The sequence below is a fragment of the Chelon labrosus genome (genome assembly GCF_963514085.1).
Source record: "Chelon labrosus genome assembly, chromosome: 7".
Lineage (NCBI taxonomy): Eukaryota > Metazoa > Chordata > Actinopteri > Mugiliformes > Mugilidae > Chelon > Chelon labrosus.
The window spans coordinates 23,091,305-23,109,813 of record NC_140343.1 but is presented as its reverse complement, the minus strand read 5'-3'; the positions used below and the strand labels follow the sequence as shown (position 1 = coordinate 23,109,813).

At 41.8% G+C, this 18,509-nt stretch overlaps 2 protein-coding genes across 4 annotated transcripts; one reads left to right on the top strand and one right to left on the bottom strand.

Moving 5' to 3' along the window:
• Window positions 1–1,220: 1,220 nt before the first annotated feature.
• sec16b (SEC16 homolog B, endoplasmic reticulum export factor) lies at window positions 1,221–12,025 on the bottom strand. Of its 3 annotated transcripts, XM_084548028.1 has the most exons (26): window positions 11,569–12,025; window positions 11,343–11,414; window positions 10,963–11,247; window positions 10,609–10,703; window positions 10,425–10,530; window positions 9,322–9,536; window positions 9,083–9,234; window positions 8,537–8,598; window positions 8,228–8,366; window positions 7,886–8,116; window positions 7,521–7,618; window positions 5,893–5,974; window positions 5,654–5,771; window positions 5,464–5,575; window positions 5,182–5,287; window positions 4,929–5,066; window positions 4,722–4,835; window positions 3,913–3,997; window positions 3,666–3,825; window positions 3,371–3,534; window positions 3,226–3,254; window positions 2,934–3,041; window positions 2,536–2,628; window positions 2,338–2,452; window positions 2,025–2,068; window positions 1,221–1,952 (listed from the first exon to the last, which is right to left on the bottom strand). In XM_084548028.1, exons 3-25 carry the CDS (start codon window positions 11,223–11,225, stop codon window positions 2,052–2,054), a joined length of 2,802 nt encoding a protein of 933 aa, XP_084404154.1. In that variant the 5' UTR covers window positions 11,226–11,247; window positions 11,343–11,414; window positions 11,569–12,025; the 3' UTR covers window positions 1,221–1,952; window positions 2,025–2,051. The 3 variants fall into 3 exon arrangements, with proteins under 3 accessions (XP_084404154.1, XP_084404153.1, XP_084404155.1); XM_084548027.1 differs by having other exon boundaries at window positions 10,963–12,025; XM_084548029.1 differs by lacking the exons at window positions 1,221–1,952; window positions 2,025–2,068; window positions 2,338–2,452; ... (1 more) ...; window positions 2,934–3,041; window positions 3,226–3,254 and having other exon boundaries at window positions 3,523–3,825; window positions 11,343–12,025.
• Window positions 12,026–14,174: 2,149 nt separating this feature from the next.
• gadd45ab (growth arrest and DNA-damage-inducible, alpha, b) lies at window positions 14,175–16,440 on the top strand. Its single transcript, XM_084548874.1, has 4 exons — window positions 14,175–14,611; window positions 14,995–15,096; window positions 15,227–15,434; window positions 15,644–16,440. Exons 1-4 carry the CDS (start codon window positions 14,382–14,384, stop codon window positions 15,755–15,757), a joined length of 654 nt encoding a protein of 217 aa, XP_084405000.1. The 5' UTR covers window positions 14,175–14,381; the 3' UTR covers window positions 15,758–16,440.
• The last annotated feature ends 2,069 nt before the right edge of the window (window positions 16,441–18,509 follow it).

Here is an 18,509-nt window from a genome sequence, read left to right as displayed (position 1 = left end):
AGTTGGTATAGTTTGGTGTAGTTTCCCATCTGGGATCAACAGGCTGTTATTATATATTGTGGATTTCTTTGTTGTTGTTTTTGTTGTGGAACACATTTTTAGTCTGAATCTGCAAAGTCATGAGTAAAGCTGTCAAGCAAATGTAGTGGATAGACAGTACAGTATTTACCTCTGAATTGTAGTAAATGGAAGTAGCAGAAAGTACTCAAGTATCTGTACTTTCCACCGCTGCTCCTGAGGAACACTACTGTGACCATATAAATAGACCAGTGGTTCAGGGAAGCTAGCCTATCAGTCAGTTGTTGCTTTTATGCAGGAATGCATGCCATGTAATGTGCTAACGTTTGGTTCTTTTTGTGTTATGACAAACCTAAAGTGTGAATATTTTACTCTGAACGTGAATCTCATTAAAAAAAAAAAAATCCTACCAAATGCTTGCCTTCTGAAGAGTCATTTAAAACAAATGGGACACAGCAAATGCATGAACCTGTGACATTTATACACTTAGGAAAACAGCAATTTTGTCAAAAATGGAAGAGAAGCTCATTATCTTTAATCACATTTTACTTTTTGCGTTATTGTCTGGATGCAGTTTGAAACAGATTTTCATAAATCTATCCATTCGGAATGTGTTTACGCTGTGACACAATATTGGCAAGTGATGCGTGTGCTGGTTGTCTGTGTGTGAGTGAGACGCGCTTGGCCAGCGCAGACTAAACGTAAAAGGAGACAGCACCTGCTGTGTTGTCACTTGCTCTACATTAAGTGAGCGTTCCCGTTTGGAATCCGAGCGATCTCTTGGCGCGATGCATTCATTCAACATGTGACTATTACTTTTCTATTATCAGAGGAGCTTGTCATGAAAACAGCCACATGAAAACTTATATACGCATCAAAATACTTTAAAGTACAAATGCACTGATAAACAGGCAAAAAACACACTATAATTAATACTTAATACAAGGCCATATGACTTAAGGAAAGGTGTCACACTTACATCCAAACATCTTTACAAGGTGACACTAATAAAAAAAGTGGTTCTAAAATTAATTTCAAGAGTATATATTTCACTGTGTGTTTTATATACATTTTAAGGAGCCCAGTGGGCAGACAGTATTATTATACGCTATATGAAGGCATTGCAAAAATTACAAACAGTTAAGTCCTTTAACTGTCTGGGGGGTGGGAAACAAGGTTGTAAAGGGTATTGGCTGTTTGCCTGGCAGAAGTCTTTCCCATTCCCCTCTCCCACCCACTCCTGCAGCTCCCCCTCTCCCTCCCACCATGTGGCATTATCTATCTTGGCAGCATGACAATTGAGAACATACTCAGTTAACTTTTCAGCACGTGTCATGTATAATTAAAACTAATACTACTGCACTTTACAGATAGTAAGATGTGCACATATAATATGTACATATAATATAATTTACTAGCCTTGCAAAGCAAGGCAACAAATTCTGCTTATTCAGCCTAGAAGTTTAAAGGTAACTCTTCTGAAGTTGATGAATTACAACAGCATTTATTGAATGGTATGCCATATTTAAAGTAGTATTTCGTGCAGAGATATTGCATCATAAAAGATAGTGTAATGAGATTGCCTCAGTGTTGCTGGCATATTTCGTCCCTTTCGGATCCTTCATGTATAAAGGGTTAATAATGCTATCCCTTTCTCCAGATGTCCTGCACCCACTGGTAATTTCCCTGATGTCAGCATTCAGGAAACACACCTCAGCTGTTAGTTGCTGCAATATGAGTTGTTACTGCAGTCCATCCAGAGTATTTTTGTATGTAACATGCAAGATGGTGGTGGGCAAACTGTAGAAATGTCATCTCTAAAACATGGACATGGTGTCCCTCCATGCTCAGGTGATGCAATCATTTGGCAAATAAACACTATTAATGGTGGGCGGTGTGATATCTACAGTTGTGTTTTAGTGGCATCAGAGGTCCTGCAGACACAACATTTAAAAGTTAAATCCTTTAAAAATATTCAGTATGGTACAAATATGGTCTTAGTTTACCTGAGTTAGAGGTGAATGACCTCCTTTTTACCCCAGCTGCTGGCCTAAGCAGAAGACAAGGATATTTATGGAAAACTATTACATTTGCATAGTTTAATGACAGCAAAATGCCAACAGTGGTAGCCAGTGCTGGTCAGCAAATACGTTAATGGCAGTGACATGGATGAGACACAGCTCCTCCTGAAGGGTCATTGACCTCAGGAAATAAGAGTGGCACATTTACGACTTGCATTGTTGACATCTATTTTAAAATAGCAATAACAGATCACCACTGACACAGGAGTCAAAATGTAACTCATTACATAAATCTCACCTGCTTTCCTTGAAAATGGATTTATCCCTGCAGAGGAAGGCTGGGATGGAAGCGTGGAAGGAGGGACAACAGCAGGTGGGGGAGGAGGACAGAAGCTAGTAGTGTGTGATAGCTCCTGAGAAAACATACACAAATGTATATCACCAAATGGAAACCTTGATTATAACTGAGAGGTATAGTGTAAACGTGGAATCTTACCGTCTGAGGTGGGGCTCCCTTCTCTGAATTCTCCTTTTGGACATCTTTGGGTTTTGATTTAAACCAGCCACTGAACCATCCCTTCTTTGCACTCTGCATATCCCACAGACAAAAAAGGTGTGATGTATGTAAAAAATGTGGTATTTGATTTAAGCAGTTTCTTTGTGCATGGGCATCTGAACAACATTTTGATGTAAGACGTGGTGCTTTAATCAGTATGCATGTTACTATTTATAGATCTGGGTGTAACTGTGTGTTAATTGAGGTTTCAATGTACGTCGGCTGTCTTTTCTTGAATGCCCAAGACAAGTTTCTCCTAGGGGAGATAATAGAGTCCAATCTCTAAAAAGATTCAAATGTGGTTCAATAGGTGTCAGCATTGCCTGGACCCCACCAACCTGTACAGGGGACTTGTTGGTCTGCTCTGGAGCCTCTAAACCTTGAGGGACTATCTGCTGGCTTTGCTCGTGATGACTGATGTCAACCTCCAGCATCCTAGTATCCATCTTCAAAGACAAATACAGACAACAGCAGACATCAAGGTAACTTTTTTTGATATAGAAGCCAGTGATCTATAAATGTATTCATTAAAATGATTCAGATGTGATCACATCAAGCCAAGCCTGCTGCTAGCTTTTTTTTTTTTTTTTTTTTTTTTAAATCAGTGCAACCTAAAATAACTCTTCTCACCGTCTCTGCCTCAGGGGAGAACCCAGCCTCTGTGGGAGTAATAAAATCAAAATATCAAACAGAAGCTGACCCCCCTCCCCTCACAGGCCATAGTAAATATTTAAATAGAGAAAGGCATGAATGCAGTCTAACATTAGATTCTCACCCTCAGATGCTGATGGCAGATAACTCGGAGGACAATGTAGTGAGGCACTCCTGACCTCAGCACTATCTGTGTTATGATAACTGATGTTTTGGCTCTCTGTCACTGTGGGCACTGGAGTAGGATAGACCACCATTACTGGCATAGGAGAGGAATTGGCCTGTGGCCTAGACAGAGCAGGAAAGAGAGAACAGTGACATAACAGCGTCTGCCAGGACTGGATTCCACGTGCTAAGTAAGGGTTTACATCTGTGTGTTTGACAGCTGTGAATATGGCACGCTGCTACATATTTTGTACCAGTCCTGAGCTCCTCTGACGCCCCACGACATTGCTGTCATTTCCTCTGTTTTTCCTCCAGCTTGGTGCATAAGGGTCTCTTGGTCCTCAGTGTCCCTGTAGTAAAGGAGCTCAGGCTCTGGACTCTGGACGCCATGGCTTAGATCGTCCAAATTAGATTCTGTTAGGGAAAAAAAAGTATTCTTTATGTACAATAAATAAGACACAATGCATCATTTAATTAAATGAGGTGACAAAAAAAACTTACCTGAGCACACTTTGCTGTCTTCATGTGCTAAGAAACTACTCTCAGGAGCTGAATGGTGTGCTTCAGTAAAGTCATAACTCCCCGTCTGGAGAAATAAAAGTACGGTTTAACATCAGTATAGTTACATATTGTAATTTTATTGTCTAACAAAGACTAACATATACTATAAGCTACCAAATGTGAGCAGTGTACAGTGGTGCTTTAAGCAAAATGCTAATATAAGCATGGAAATAATGACAATGCTAACATGCCACTGTGGGATAAATTAAAGGATTATCATATTTTATTAGCATGATAGCAGGCTAATATTAGCATTAAGTTTAAGGTATTGCGTTTCATTCTGACGTGGTGTTTATACAAAAGTCCATGGCACAGCAATCGCTTTGTCAAGATTTATAACTCAAAACTGCGAATGTCCTTATCATAGCACAGCAGAATACAAGGAAAATAGGGTATTACTGTAAGGTCAATATTCTCTCTCTTTCATGAATGGAGCCGTGAAATTTTTCATCTAGTAGTTGATGAGATATTTCAGTCTGCACCAAAGCAGTAGCTCAACCAATAAATTATATACCAAGAATAAAACTGAAACAGTACATACATATGACAACAGTGAAGAAGAATACAACATTGGCTCAGTCCAAGCTGTGATATGAGAGAATAACTGCCTGACTTGGTTTCTAATGGTAGCATTTTTACATATATATCATACTTTTCCTCAACATTAGAATTCCTCTTTGTATAGCACTGATAGCTCTCCGAATATCCCGTGAGTAGAGTGAAATGAAAGGGCTGCAGTAGCTGATCACCTGTAAACTGTGGTGCCTTGCTCGCAGGAGTTTGAGCCAGTCGGGCTCCAGCACATTTCCGCTTAGTCCTGATTCACTGAACTGACCCTCTGAGTATCTCAGTCTGTCTGACAGCTGCAGGAGAAAAAACTCACAGTATAGTATGTCCATGGAGATGGTTCTCTCTGATGATTACGCAGGTTTGTAAGGCGTAATAATTATTTATACCTTAATAATCTCATTCGTCAGCACAAAGAACGGCTCCCCCTGCCTGAGGATGGCCTGTCCTATCACCTCACAGTAATGGAAAGCCTGAGATGAAAGCCCACAGTCCAACAGCCGACTGGCATACAGGAACTTATACACCTGACCACAGCAGAGAAATAATCACCATCATACAGTTAATTTTGGCTCAATTATTACAAATGCACAACAACAGTCATTGTTAAATGAAGTAGGCGCTAATGTAAGTGGAACCTACCTGGAAGGATGGTATTGAAAAGCATTTGCCCTGAAGCGTCTGGCTGTATTCATATAGCTCAGTGCACTGGATGGCAGAGTTTGTGGCAAAGTGTTTAAAAGATTGCCTAGAGGAGATGAGAGAAGATCTTCAGTCAGTCGCAACCTAAAACTAAAGCAAATATTTATGGAGCAATAAATACAGAGAACTGTGAGACATGCAGTCTTTTAGTAAAAATGGAAATATGATTGTCTGAACAGCAGTTTGACTGATGAACATCGGCAAATTGGATGTATAGCTCACCTTTGGCTGCTGCCTAGAAGCACCAGTCTCTCTGCCTTCTGCGTAAACACCCCAAAGGGAATGCCGGCTGTCAAGTAGCACACATGGGCGGCATGTATGAGCCCTCTGGAGGCTGCAGAGAAGCGCAACACAAAACCTCAGCTTGTATGTTTGCGCATGACAACCTGTCAGTCAGTCAGAGTATCTATACCGAGTGTGTCTCCCATGGTGACGATGGCCTTCTGTTGGACGGCTGGATCTCCTGTCTCATTGGAGATCATAACAGCCAGATGGGGCCTCCAGTCTCCCCATTTTTCATTTCCACAGCACTGAGCACAGAACATCACTATTAAAAATAATATCAGCTAATAAGACAAGAAACATTAAACTAATTAATAAAAGAGTATTCAAGGTTGTTACTTGTAAGAGTTTTCTACTCTTGATATTTACCGTTGCTACAGTAGGGATTCTCCCAGAGAGCAGCTGGAAGAGAGTCTGGAGGGGATCGCTGGCAGTTAGTTGGCCTGTAAACCTGCCAACAGAGCGGCTTGTGTCACTGTGCATCTCAACCAAAGCTTTACTGTACATCATGCAACAGAGAGCATCCAACTTAAAGATCATCAATGCTTCAAGGTTTAATGTGATACTACACCACACACGGATCAAATTCTGCTTCTCTAGTAAATCACAGACCAAAATCATTCTGGCTATCTCCCAGACATTCTCCTTGTGACAACCTGACAAAGTGTTCCTGTAGAACATTCGGCTGATACCAAAATAGTCTGTAAAATTAGATAGGGTTTCATGATAAATAGTTCACAGAAGTGCAGTGTCATGATACAGTACAAACATTTCTCTTTATTCTAAATAGATCCCTCACTTATTACAAGCCTTATTTGGCATGTTCTAAATGGACGACACTTCCATGAAGTGAAGGTGCAAAGAGGGTAGAAGACTTAACTGAACTCACTATATGTCAGTCGAGATAATTATCATGCTGCTAGAAAGTGTTAACGGTCTCTGTAATATAATATGATATGAATCATGATATACTATAATATATATAATATTGAATGGAGTGGATGTCTTGTGTCTGGTCACGTGCAACACAAGTCAAGGTATGCATTTCTGTGAGTCTCCGTCTCCTCTGACTGCAGCTAAGTGCTATTTTTGGAATGATCTTATCATCTGTTGGTAGAGGGAAATATGAATTTAAGGTGTGATTTGTCCCTGTTTCACACCTCATTTACACGTATCGTCGGCATGTAATATGGACACAAATGCTGATGCTCCACAGTGATAAACTTAATGCTCATAATGTTTGCTTTGATGCACTAATGAATTCAGTTCAGTCTTTCATTTCCGTTTGAGGAGATTAAACAATAAATACATTTACACTCTCATTTAAATCTCAGGTGATCAGGTCACTGCACTCTTTTAAATGTTTCTACTTGGCTGTTAAATAATCCAAATGCAGTGGGAACACGCAAGCATATTTTATGATTACTCCGAATCTTGAAGGGTTTAACTTGAAGGGCAACTCCAGGGTATGGAGGGTAACTGAGTTCAAGGAGCACAATTGGAACTCGGTTTAAAACTTTAATGTGAATCCTCTCTGTCAAGTGCAATCTGGCACAAAACACGCACTGCAGCTAAATTATTATTTTTTTTTTTTTTGTCATAAAGCGAAGCACTGGACGGGACAAACTAAAAATTTTAATGCAGTGCCAACATCACAGATGATATTGTGGTTTCCACCGTGGAAGACAAGAATAGCAATCAGTCCAATAGTTCTGTCCACATGTTGTGCTACGGGAAAAGTCAGAGAGTCAGGAGTTACTAGGGTTCACCCTCTGGGCACCATGAATATCTGCTCTAGATTTCATAGCAACTGTCTAATTGTTTATTTCAGTCTCAACCAAAGTGTGACCTGACAGAAATACAATCCACGCTACAGCAGGCCATAAGTTTCTAAGTTTAGTCAGAGGGAGCACTTCTATACAAATTACCACTCGTGTATAGACTTGTGTACCAATTTCTCGCAGCTGTCGCGTCCCAGATGCCTTGGCATTTCTCACCTGTTCAGAACAGTGGTGTATGACCTGTTGTCCATTTTGCTGGCCAGAAAAAGAGCATGCCCCCACAGGCCGCAAGTCATAGCCGACTCCAGGGCCTCCTGGAAACCACATAGGAAACCAACAACAATATGATTGGTAAAATATCCCGGTTAGGTATTTTATATCCTGGTATTTGAGTCTAAAGCAAAGAATTGGGAAAAGTTTCTAAAAAATTAATAGACAGCTAAAGTTAGACTTTCCTACTTTATTAACCCTAACCCTAACCGTTACATTTCATGTCCAGGCTGCCAACCATAGCAGGTAAACAGTAAAGATTATGAGCAGAACAACCAAACAGTTGATGAGGGAGATAAACATGTAGAGACCTTCTTCCTTCCAGCTAGCAGCAGCTGAGTGTAGCTCTGTAGGGCCTTTTCGGAAGACTCGCAGGCGAAGCTGCTCCAGTTTCCTGTGAGAAGGTCGTCACCTTTACATGGTGGTGCTTCAGCAGTCGTGCTGTCATTGAAGTCAATGAGTGTGGGAGTGTCTGAGTCCCAGCTTCCATCGGAATGTGAGCCCTGCATCAACAGCTCTGCAATATCCGACCCAACTATTTGCTGCCACATTGGAAATGTGAGAATCATGTGAATGAAAAACGTGACAAATACTCTCTTTTCATTTGATGGTAATGTGGTGTTACCACTAATAACAAGGAGAGATTCACTTACTCCATTCTGTCTGCAGACCAGTATCAATAGATTCCACAAGAGGGCAGCAGAGCTCTTATCGTGCAGTTTTCCATCCCTCATGCAAACGCCTGCCCTCTGGTGGGCAAACTCTATCGCATCCACTTTGTGTAAATCTTGCCTTCAAAAATGTGAAAACCAACAAATATACAAAGAACATTCAAACACATTTGTATGAGATTCACAAGAGTAATAATGGTTTTAGATTTGACAAAAACAGAATGCAGTCTGATGGTGGGAGAAATGTTTTCAAGACTTTTGCTAAGATCACATCAAATGACAAAGCTGTACCTGGTTAAAGGCCCTGGGAAGGTTCTCATCTGCTGCTGTTCCTGTGTCTCGCTCAAAATGACCTGTGCAGACGTAAAAGCCTTGCTGATACTGTTGATGCTAGTTTATCACATTCATTCATTCATTCATTTTCTGTAACCGCTTGTCCTCTGGAGGGTCACGGGGGTTCATTGGGCAAGAGAGATAGATCCCAAGCTGATCAAGTATCTGTGGAATGCACTGGAACAAGCCTGATCCACAGAGGACCCCCCCTCAACCCACTAACAACATCCTGTTTCCAGACACCACAGGACACCTTCAGAAGGCCCATGTCCATTCTCTGTTGAGTCAGAACAGTTTCGGAGGCACAAGGGAGACCTACATAATATTAGGAAGGTGGTTTTAATGTTGTGGCTGATCGGTGTGTATAGTTTAGCATGCTGAAACATACCTCTAAGGTCCATAGCTACTCTGTGTTTGTGACTACCAAGTGGAGTTCCTACGAAACAAATAAAAACTTTGCTGCTTAAGAGTTATTCCATAAACAAATCTCCACTAACAACTTACCTCCAGACTGTGGATTTCCAGCTGGCTGACGTTCTCCTGAGTCGACAAGCCTGGAGTGACCCGTATCAGCTGGCCCCCAGGCCCGAAGCTGACGACCGCATGAGGGATCGAGTACTTCAGAGGAGCTGACATCTGAGGCAGAGGTTCATGATCTGTGGAGATATGAAGCACAAGAGAAGAGGGGGATGAACGCAAAGTGAAGTGGACATGAGGGAAAACTGCTTTAGCTGTTCACTCACCTCCATCAGTGGCGTTAACAGACTGAGGAACAGAGTCTGTGTTTTCGGCTCCATTCATGTACTGACTCAGCTCATAGCTGCTGGAGGATAGCCCTGAGTTTTTGGAACTTTCTAACGTCCCAAGGTAATAGGAGGAAATCTCTTCATTGTCTCTGGAGGGAATGTCCTCGTAGTCATTGAGGTGATGCTGGGAGCTGTCTCTCCCTTTGTCGTACCTGAAAGAATGACAGTTTCACATGACTAAATTACATATCTGGTATAATGACAGCACATAGAAAGTCTGATCAAACATGAGTTCAAAGTTCTCCAGTCATATTTACATAGAGCTACAAGATTTTTTCTCTCTCTCTTCTGTTCTGTTGGAACATACTTTACTCAGGTAACACCATCAGAGGTCCCTCCACACCTCTGACTGCACATTGTCACTATTATTTAATGAAGCTTAGGTAAAAGAAAGATTAGTCCCGTCATGGTCTGTTCTCCTCCAGTAAACGTGGGCCGTTTACTAACGGGCCAGTTTCTATTTCACAATGAACTATTTGCTTGCCTTCGACCGGGCAATCGTTCCCTCGTCCTCGTGCTTTGAATTCCCTCTCATCTGTCACTCTGTCTACAGGCTGCCCCATCTCCACCTCTCCATGGTCATCCCAGAAAGTCTTCATCAGAGGTCTCCTTCAGCAACGTGCCAACTTTATCTACTGGGGATGCCTGTCTACCTTCATTGTCTGAGATCGTACTCAATGACACAGTCTTGTAGTCTAGCCGCCCAACTATTACCTTGCACATTCATGTTTTCTCAGTGAATGCTCATTCTTCACCCACTAGACCTCTATTATTGAGCTGTTATTACTAACATACCATTAAAAACAAACATTATAGTCGCTGAGAGAGGCACAGGTTTAATGTCAACAATTTTTATTAATGCAATAAAAGTTTTTAAAACCTTTTTATTAGTTTAAAATGTTCAATTGGGGCTCCAACTTTAAATTATTGATTAATTTTTCCAAATTTAATTAAAAAAACTATCACTGAAGACTAAGTCACACCAGAGAAGCTGGAGACAGTAAACACTTCTATACTCTCAGGAGTTAACCGTGGCTCACCTGTACTCTTCTGTGTAGACGCCGCCTGCTGGATGTTCCTGCCCGGGATTTCTCTCCTGGTACTGATCTGTTCTCCAGGAGTCTTGGTGACCCCAATGAGCAGCATCTTAATCAGAGTAACGCCCGTCTAATTATGCAGAGCTTTGAAAATGACACATAAAAGAGTTGTTTTGCATCACCACACCTTGTTGGCGTCCATGCTGTCCTCTGTAGTAGTCATAATAGCCATAGCTGTCTCTGTACTCCCAGTGGCCGTGGGGTGGGTAGTCATATCCATGCCTGAAAAAAAAAAAAAAAAAGGAGAATCCAGGCTAATCCCTACATTCATGCATTTTCTTCATCTGTGAAGCCTTGCATGTTCCAACATGCACCGTGCGGCAAGAAGAGAAAAATGACATGGGCTTTTTCACCACCTGCCGCCCCAGAATCACAACATCACACTGTACAGTGATTCAAGCTTTGTCTTATATTGCATGATTACACTCACTAAAAATACTAGTAACTGGGGGTTGTCCTACAAAACTGTAAATATGCAAACCTTGACTGGGGTCTTTGGTATTCTGGCTGTCCATAGCCATAGGGGTATTGCTGAGTGTTGTAAGGAAACTGCCCAGGAGGACTGGTGAAATGAGGTCTGTAGCGGACATCGGGATAACCCCAGTGCCTGTCCCTCTCTCTGGGGTCTGGTGGTGGGTAGCTCTGCTCTCTTTCCTGCTGAGAATGCCTGGAATAGCCCTCTCTGTCTTTTGCCCTGTGGGAGTGAGGTCCAGAGTCGGGCCACTGTTGACCTCTGTGATCCATGATGACCCCTCAATACGAGAACCTGTGTGAGGTGAATAGTAAAATTAAGAAGTAAGATTCCCACCCCAAAAATATAAATAAAAAATGTGTGCATGGAAGTTTTGTTTGGGTACTTACCGCTCACACATACCAGATGCAGTCAAAGTACGTCTCCTACTGCCACATCATTTCATGGGAAACTCACACCAGCTGATAACCAGTCAACATGATAACAAGAGGATAAAGTTCACACAATGCTGAGACCCATTTCAAAATGTGCAGTTGCTCTGGAGCCAGAGATATCAAACTCTGTTAACGGTCCAAATGCAAGAGAGAGCGAGAGAAAAAAAAAAGTTTAATTTACATTTCAGTGTAGCCTATATAGTCGTATATTCGGTCATCTCCTTTGTGTTTGCCCTGTGCATTCCCAGTGAGCTGAGAGTAAACAGTGGGAGCACGCCCTAACGAGTTTGACAGCTGCAGTCCCACAAGTCTGGAGAAGAGGAAATCACGTCCATCCTTGGGATAAATATAACAAAAGAAAATACCAACATTCACACTCGCGTCACTGCGAAATGACTAACCGCGTCTTCTTCGCTACTGTAGATTAAGATGCAGGGAATTGGTGCAATGTTGAAGCTGTGAGTGTTGCCACGTTGCCTGCCGGCAGTCACGATGCAGATGACGGTCTTATTTGGAATCAGCTGGTCTCCAGTCAGGTCTTGAAGGGTTTCTGGGAACGGGGGCCAATGGAAACTGCTTCTGAGTCAGCGCTGAAAACATGGAGCTTAAAAAACAGAAAGAAAAAAAAGTATTCGTACGTGCACCCGCCAGAGGCGCACTGACACGCATGGAAAAGTTTTCGAGAGTCTGTCGTGAGAAGTTCTGTTCATGGTTCATTCCAATTATTTTATTCATTTTCATTTTGTCTCTAGTTATTGATTCCTGGGGCGCCGTTTGTAAACTTCCATGTTAAAGTGAACACGCAATTTTTCCCCACATTTAGCTCCAAAAACATTAAAAAATGAAGTGTGAATTTTATTTTTTTAAAGTCACTTTTGTGTCACATTTACAGCAATGTTTATGGATTTTTACACAAGTGGATAGAAACGCAGATGGTTCCACTGCTTGCAGAATTATTGTAGACATCATTCTGCCAATAGTTTGAAAAACTCCATTTTGCAAGTGGAGGATTTTAAACCTTCCACTTGCAAAATGATGTGCCTGAAAGATAAAAAGAAGAAGAAAAAAATATATATATATAAATATATATATGGCGGCACAGTGGCGAGGTGGTCAGCACTGATGCCTCACAACGAGAAGGTCCCGGGTTCGAATCCATGGGCCCCTGGGTCCCTTCTGTGTGGAGTCTGCATGTTCTCCCTGTGTCTGTGTGGGTTCTCTCCGGGTACTCCGGCTTCCTCCCACCTTCCAAAGACATGCTCATTAGGTTAACTGATGATTCTAAATTGGCCGTAGGTGTGAGTGTGAGTGTGAATGGTTGTCTGTCTCTCTGTGTTAGCCCTGCGATAGACTTGAGACCTGTCCAGGGTGTACCCCGCCTCTCGCCCGATGACAGCTGGGATAGGCTCCAGCAGACCCCCGCGACCCTTAACAGGAATAAGTGGGTACAAAAGATGAATGAATGAATGAATGAATGAATACATGAATGAATGCCATTGTTCAAACCCACCTCTGACGCTGAGGAACTGACTGGGGGAGGAACCTGGAAAAAAATGGAAAAAATGGAAAATGGAAAAAAATGGAAATGCACAAACACATAGCCATACATAACAATATCCTTTCCTGCAACATTAGAAATGTGAGAATAATGTTAATGAAAACCATGACAAATACTCTCTTTTCATTTAATGGTCAGCTTGGCTGACACTGTTGATGCTAGTTTATCACGTGCTAGTTCAGCCCTATGATTCATTTTTGTTAAGTTTTGACCTACTTCTTAGATAGAAATGCGAATATAGTGACTCATGGGTTATTCCCTGAAGTTTTCCAATCCCTTTTGTGATTACTAATAGTTCTCCAGGATTGACGAAATGTTTTTCACTTATAACTCATAACTGTTGATAAACTCTTTGACAATAACTCAGGCCATTGCAATAGTATTCCGTACAGAACAAATGTTTTCTCAGAAGTTTAAATATAAATTCAGATCAGAGCTCTGATTTCATTGTGTCTGTGAAGGTTCTCAGTCATCCAGGTCATGGTATACGTATCCAAAAAGCGTTTTAAAAAGGGCAACTGGACTTGTAGAGTTTTTTGATAAGACGTTTCACCACTCATCCGAGTAGCTTCTTCGGTTCTAGAACTGGTGGGAAGTTTGAGGTTGAAATAGGAAACTCTTGTGGGTGACCCATCAGAAACCAGCTTGTTTGTATAAAACAACCAGAAACTGGTGCAGCTAATTTCCATTAACGGTTACTGAAGCTACTCAGATGAGTGGTGAAACGTCTTATCAAAAAACTCTACAAGTTCAGTTGCCCTTTGTAAAACGCTTTTTGGATATCTGATTTCATTAAAAATTATCAATTTACTTTATTTCTGCTGTAACCATCTGAAGGTTAGTTGCACTGCACATATCTCACTGCTTAAGAACCCACAGAACTCCGAGCAGAAATCTGTACACATGCAGTACCAGTCAAAAGCTTAGGCACACCTTCTGATTCAATGTATTTTCTCAGTTTTATTGTTTTTCAACATTGTAGATTAATACTGAAGACATCCAATATTTTAGACTCCTCAAGGTAGACACCTTTTGCTTTGATGCATCGTAAGTTTGATGAATTCAGTATTAATTAACAATGTAGAATATATATATATATATATATATATAAATATAATGAGAGGGTTTTGAGTGGTACTGTTTACTGTATGTCTGTCTTTGTAAAGCTCTGGGGCCTGTTTGCTTTTTAAATGAAATGAAATAAGCAGTCTAAAATAAAAAATACTCTTTATTTCAATTTCAATTTTATTGTGCGTCATATGATCTTACTTGTCACTGAAGCTTTCGTAACCAATTAAAACAACAAACATGACTAATAATTGAGGAGTGGCTTGATGCCATTCCCCGAAACAATGCCCGTTTGCTAGAAATATTATTGTCCAGCTTTGACCGCCGGGCGTCGCTATATTCACAAGAACGGATCCAAACTCAACGTTATGTTACCACGTGACCAATCACGGACCAATGGGGTGGCCGCATGCAAATCAGCTGTGGGCACGCAGGCGTTTACTACTGGAAACACAGGACTTGCCGGTGGCAAACAGCGAGAAGCTCAGCAGCTAAGAACAAGACAAGAGGATTCCGCTCTGGATATTATAGGAAACCTATCCGCTTGGATGTGCAATATGACTTTTGAAGAAACCAGTGGAGATAACTCAACAGAAAGGTTAGTTCCTCAACTATTATTGGAGAATCTTAAAAAAAAAAAGAAAGTGGACACGTTTTATTTGATTTAGTGTGTGATGGGATATTCTTGGAGACTGACAGATACATGGAAGTTGGTCGGCTACCCTTCATTTCTTCTATGACTGTTTGCTAAAGTTAATGCTTCGTGATATGATATTATTTCAGTAATAAAATTGTACGTATGATAACCAGGAGCGCTGTGTACGGCTGTGTCTTGGTTGCAGTTGTAATAGACATGCAACTTTACACCGTTCGCTGCCATCCCTCTTAAACGAATGAATGACAGTTGAAATGTGAAATAACCCTGCTGTGTTTTCACTAGCTGGCTTTAATTCATTGTATGCAATTTTTGTGTTTCCTCAGGATGGAATCGGTGGCTAAAGCCTTAGAGGAGGTCCTGAGCTCTGCATTGCCTCAGGGTTGCATCACTGTCGGTGTCTACGAGGCAGCAAAGTCACTGAATGCGTGAGTTAATAATCGAGATCTCTACTGTAATGTAACCTTAGCTCTGGAGGGCCCAGTTGGAACGAGGTTGAGGCTGTTGCATTTTTCTTCTTCTCCTTTCCTGACTCCTGTTTTCCTTTGTTGCCCTCAGGGACCCAGACAATGTGGTGTTGTGTCTACTGGCCACAGACGACGAGGAAGATGTGGCTCTGCAGATTCACTTCACCTTGATCCAGGCATTCTGCTGTGAGAATGACATCAACATCCTGCGAGTGAGCAACATGAGGCGCCTGGCAGAAATACTCGGTGGCGTGAAGCCTGGAGGGGAGCCAATGGACCTGCACTGTGTTCTTGTTACTGTAAGTGTCATTACTCATGTCTGTTCTTTGTAAACTTTTTTTTTTTTATTGCAGTCCTGCATAAGTCAGGAGTATCCGGACTTTATTGTTTCCCAGAGCCATTGTCAGAAGGGACTGTTGCCAGCACGGCTTATGCAATCTGAATTATCTGTTTGCACATTTCATAAATCAGCAGATCGTAATTTTTTTTTCTTCTTCTTCTTCTGCAGAGCCCTCAGTCAACCTTGTGGAAGGACCCTGCACTGAGCAAAGTGAACAGATTCTGCAGAGACAGTCGCTGTCTGGATCAGTGGGTGCCTGTTATCAACCTTCCCGACCGTTGAAACTGCTTGGAATATTAATGTATTGTGTGCATTGGAGGAAAAAGTTACTGCACAAGGCCTGTGTTAATGTCTGTGTTGGACTCGTTTGGAAAGCACCCCAGAGAGAGCGAGAGAGCGAGAGAGAGATGGAAAAAAAAGAGCACAAGGAAGAGAGACACTCACCAGGACAAGAAATTTACCAGGCCAGGGTGAACTTGTGGGCCAAGGAAGAGTGACTCAGCACTCTGGGTTCCAGGATTTCCAACGTATGACTGCGCCTTTCTCTGCCGAGAAAGATTCCTACAGAGGAAACTGAATCATGTGAGCACACGTGCTAGTGAGCACAAGTGTCGGGACTGAGGGAAAGCAGACAAGAGAATGCCTCAGTCGACAAGACTCCAAGAATTGGGCCACGCTGCTGTGGACCAGTCAGCTCTCAGCTTGAAGAATTCCTCAAAGAAATTTGACCAAATCTGCGCATTTCTTTACCAGCACATTTATTTAATAGTATTTAAGACATGTCACTTTGATAACTCAAAAGGGAAAGTTTTCATATTGTTATATTATTTTAAGGACATTGCAATGTCTAGACTTGTCCACTAACTAATGTTTTTATGTGTTATAATTTAATGAATTATATTTATTGTTGATAGTTCACAGGACTCTGCCTTGTTAGGTTGAATGAAATAAACAACTCAACTGTTCTCAGGTTGGTTTCGACTCAATGTGTTCCAGCTACTACAGGTTTAACGTGCTTGTATAAAGCTGCACGGTATCCTTTGTGGCAGCATGTATGAGGCTCAGTATGCTGTCACACAAGGTTTGGGTTTGTTGATGGCACGTCAGCAGGCGGGTTAAAGTATTTACTTGACACATCTCTAACCTTTTCTGCAGCCTGGAATTAGTTGAATTTAGGCACGGTCAAAACATTGCTATTCAAAAATCAGCTGCAGGCACAAGATCCTTTAAAATCAGCTTCACTCCTGCATGGGAACTCTGGTTACAAAAAAAAAAAGTCGACCTTTTGCACACGTTGGAGATCTTGTTACAGCAATGGGTGGAGAATTCCCATTGTAGTAGAGTCTGCGAGGGACGGGGCTCATCGTGAGAGCTCATTCTTCACAGCACTCTCCATTTACGCAATCAGAGCTAAATTTACTGCTGAGTGGATTAAAAATAGCAGAGGGGGGGAAAAAAGTTGAAGACCCCTTTCAGGCAGCAAAAAGAGAAAACCAGAACTTATTGGTGCTTGCAGAGTGGGGAGGGACAAAGCTTTGCACACAGAGAGTCACGAGACAATGGATGCATGACTCAGGGCTATTTAGGTCTCTGTTGCCAGAGCTGTACAGTACTTTAGCTTCGTGGCTAAAAATAGCTCCATGAATAGAGGCGTTCCCCCTGACCACTGACACATGGACAATAGTGGCACTTGTAATTAACAGGCAGCGTACGCACAGAGGCCGACCTGCTGCAGAGATGTCAGTTTGCAGCCGGGGATATCTGGAAGACAACAAGCCTCTCTGGTGGTGCCATCAAGTGGCGGGTAACAGATGGGGAGGGAAAACTGGCTCAAAATGTAGGGCTGACTGGAAGACAGGAGAGGAATGTGGGGCGTGACAGTGGCTGGAGGGTTTGTGGTCATGTTAAATTGACTGAAGTTAAAGGGAGCAGTTCGCAAGTGTGATAAAATGTGGACTGAGGCCAAAACATGCAGATATGTCAGAGTCCCTTTATTTCATGACCAGAAGAATAGCTGCTAGTTTTTTCAAGGCAAGCTGCAGGGAAATTAAGTTCTGCAGAACTAAAGCATTTTCAGTGTGAAAGACACACTATGCCAAAGGTATGAGATATTACTTTCACAGAAAGTGGAACAATAATACCAGGAATACCAGAGACAGATGAGTGTAGAGTGACACCTGAAGGCCAAATTTCCTTATGAGAAGAGAGAGGCCTTACTGTCACATGGGAGGGGCAACTGAAAGTAGGTGAGATACTGGAGATATCTGATTATTAGGTTATCCTAGGGTTTCTTTGCTGCACCGACAGGCAACACAATCGCGGCAAATAAAAGCCGCTACAAAGCCAGCGCTATCCATCATCTGACTCAAGTGAGGATTACATCAAAGTGGGCCAACAAATATGACCTGACCTGATTGAGGATGTAACATCACACCGGAGGAGACTGAGAAAGGAGAGAAAGGGTTGCTCAGGACAAGGGATCATTGCATAACAACTTGGTCCTGGCTCGGGGGCATGTAAACACCTGCGCTGAGAAATCAGAGCAAACATGTATGTTTGGGCTCCTGACCTGATATACTTTACATCGTGACCTACGATCCCAACAAGATAATAACAAGGCTCTATGACCAGACAGATACACCAGTATATTTTAAAGAAGAGGATACGTGAATGTGTAACTACACAGTGTTGGTTTGAATACGTAACTATCCAAATCTAAAAATTTACACGCACAAACTGCTGGAAATGTGGAATTGTCTCAATAAACAGAACTCAATAAGTGTTTTTAAAGCAGCATTGATCGGTTACTTGGCCACTAGTGGAAGTCAAACACTGGCATACAATATTATCATCTTATGAAGTTAATATGGCTATCAAGTTGGCAAAGAATTGCTTACTACAAGGTTGGCAATGATTTTGACTGTTACCCGACTGCATACCCAACCAATGAAAATCCAATAGTCCCTTTCCTTTAGCTCCATGTTATGGCGCTGTTAGCTGTATGTTCTCATGTATTCATTAAATACTTTTAAGT